The sequence below is a fragment of a genome, unplaced genomic scaffold (assembly GCF_019419815.1).
Source record: "Pyrus x bretschneideri cultivar Hongxiangsu unplaced genomic scaffold, Pyrus_bretschneideri_v1 Contig87, whole genome shotgun sequence".
NCBI lineage: Eukaryota > Viridiplantae > Streptophyta > Magnoliopsida > Rosales > Rosaceae > Pyrus > Pyrus x bretschneideri.
The window spans coordinates 473,283-474,126 of record NW_025999828.1 but is presented as its reverse complement, the minus strand read 5'-3'; the positions used below and the strand labels follow the sequence as shown (position 1 = coordinate 474,126).

General features: G+C 48.2%; 1 protein-coding gene across 1 annotated transcript; it reads left to right on the top strand.

Annotated features, from left to right (window-relative positions):
* The first annotated feature begins 75 nt into the window (after positions 1–75).
* LOC103932713 (BON1-associated protein 2-like) lies at positions 76–844 on the top strand. The gene has a single exon (XM_009342348.3). The coding sequence runs from the start codon at positions 127–129 to the stop codon at positions 661–663; it is 537 nt and encodes a 178-aa protein (XP_009340623.2). The 5' UTR covers positions 76–126; the 3' UTR covers positions 664–844.

Below are 844 nucleotides of genomic sequence, written 5' to 3'. Positions count from 1 at the left end.
AACCAGGTGGGTGTTTCTCTCTCCTTTCTCACACCCTTCCCTCAACACTCCTATATAACCTCCTACCCGCACCTCTTTCCTCCCTAACCCAAGCAGTTCATCAAACACGCGCACTCTTCATCCAACATGGCAGCCAATTCCCGGACGCTCGAAATCAAGGTGATCTCCGCCGAGAACCTGCAATTAGATCGAAAACCCATCAAGAAAAACGCCTCCGTGACCGTCCGGACCGACACCAACAGCCAGTTTCGCACCACGGACATGGACACTGAAGGCGGCGCCTACCCACGGTGGAATGAGACGCTCGTGCTCGACTTGCCAACGCACTCGAAGTCCATCACGGTGGAGGTCCAATGCAAGACTTCGTCCAGCGTCAGGACGATCGGGACGGCCACGATTCCGGCGTCGGATTTTGTTGGCGGGTACGTGCCGGAGGGTTACCTGCATTTTTTGAGTTACAGGCTGAGAGATCACAAGGGGGAGAGGAATGGGATTATTAATATTTCTGTGAGTATGGAGGCTCAGAAGATGTACGCTTGTGCAAGTTCAACGACGTGGTCTCACTCGACGATGGGGTTTCCGGCGACTGGGAACAAAAGTTTTGGCAGCGGCGTTGTGACCGGAGTTCCGGTTTGGTATGGTGTGTATCAGAAAGATTATTGAAGACCCAAGTCACAATATTTTGTGCATAAATATTAGAGGGTTTAGGCTTTTGGTCAAGGAGAATACGAACTCAACATGTTTTGTGTTCTTGTAGGAAATTTGATGCAACCATTCAATTCATTGTTACAATACATGATTAAAAGAAATTTTCTCAATATATTATAGAGATTGTAATTCTATA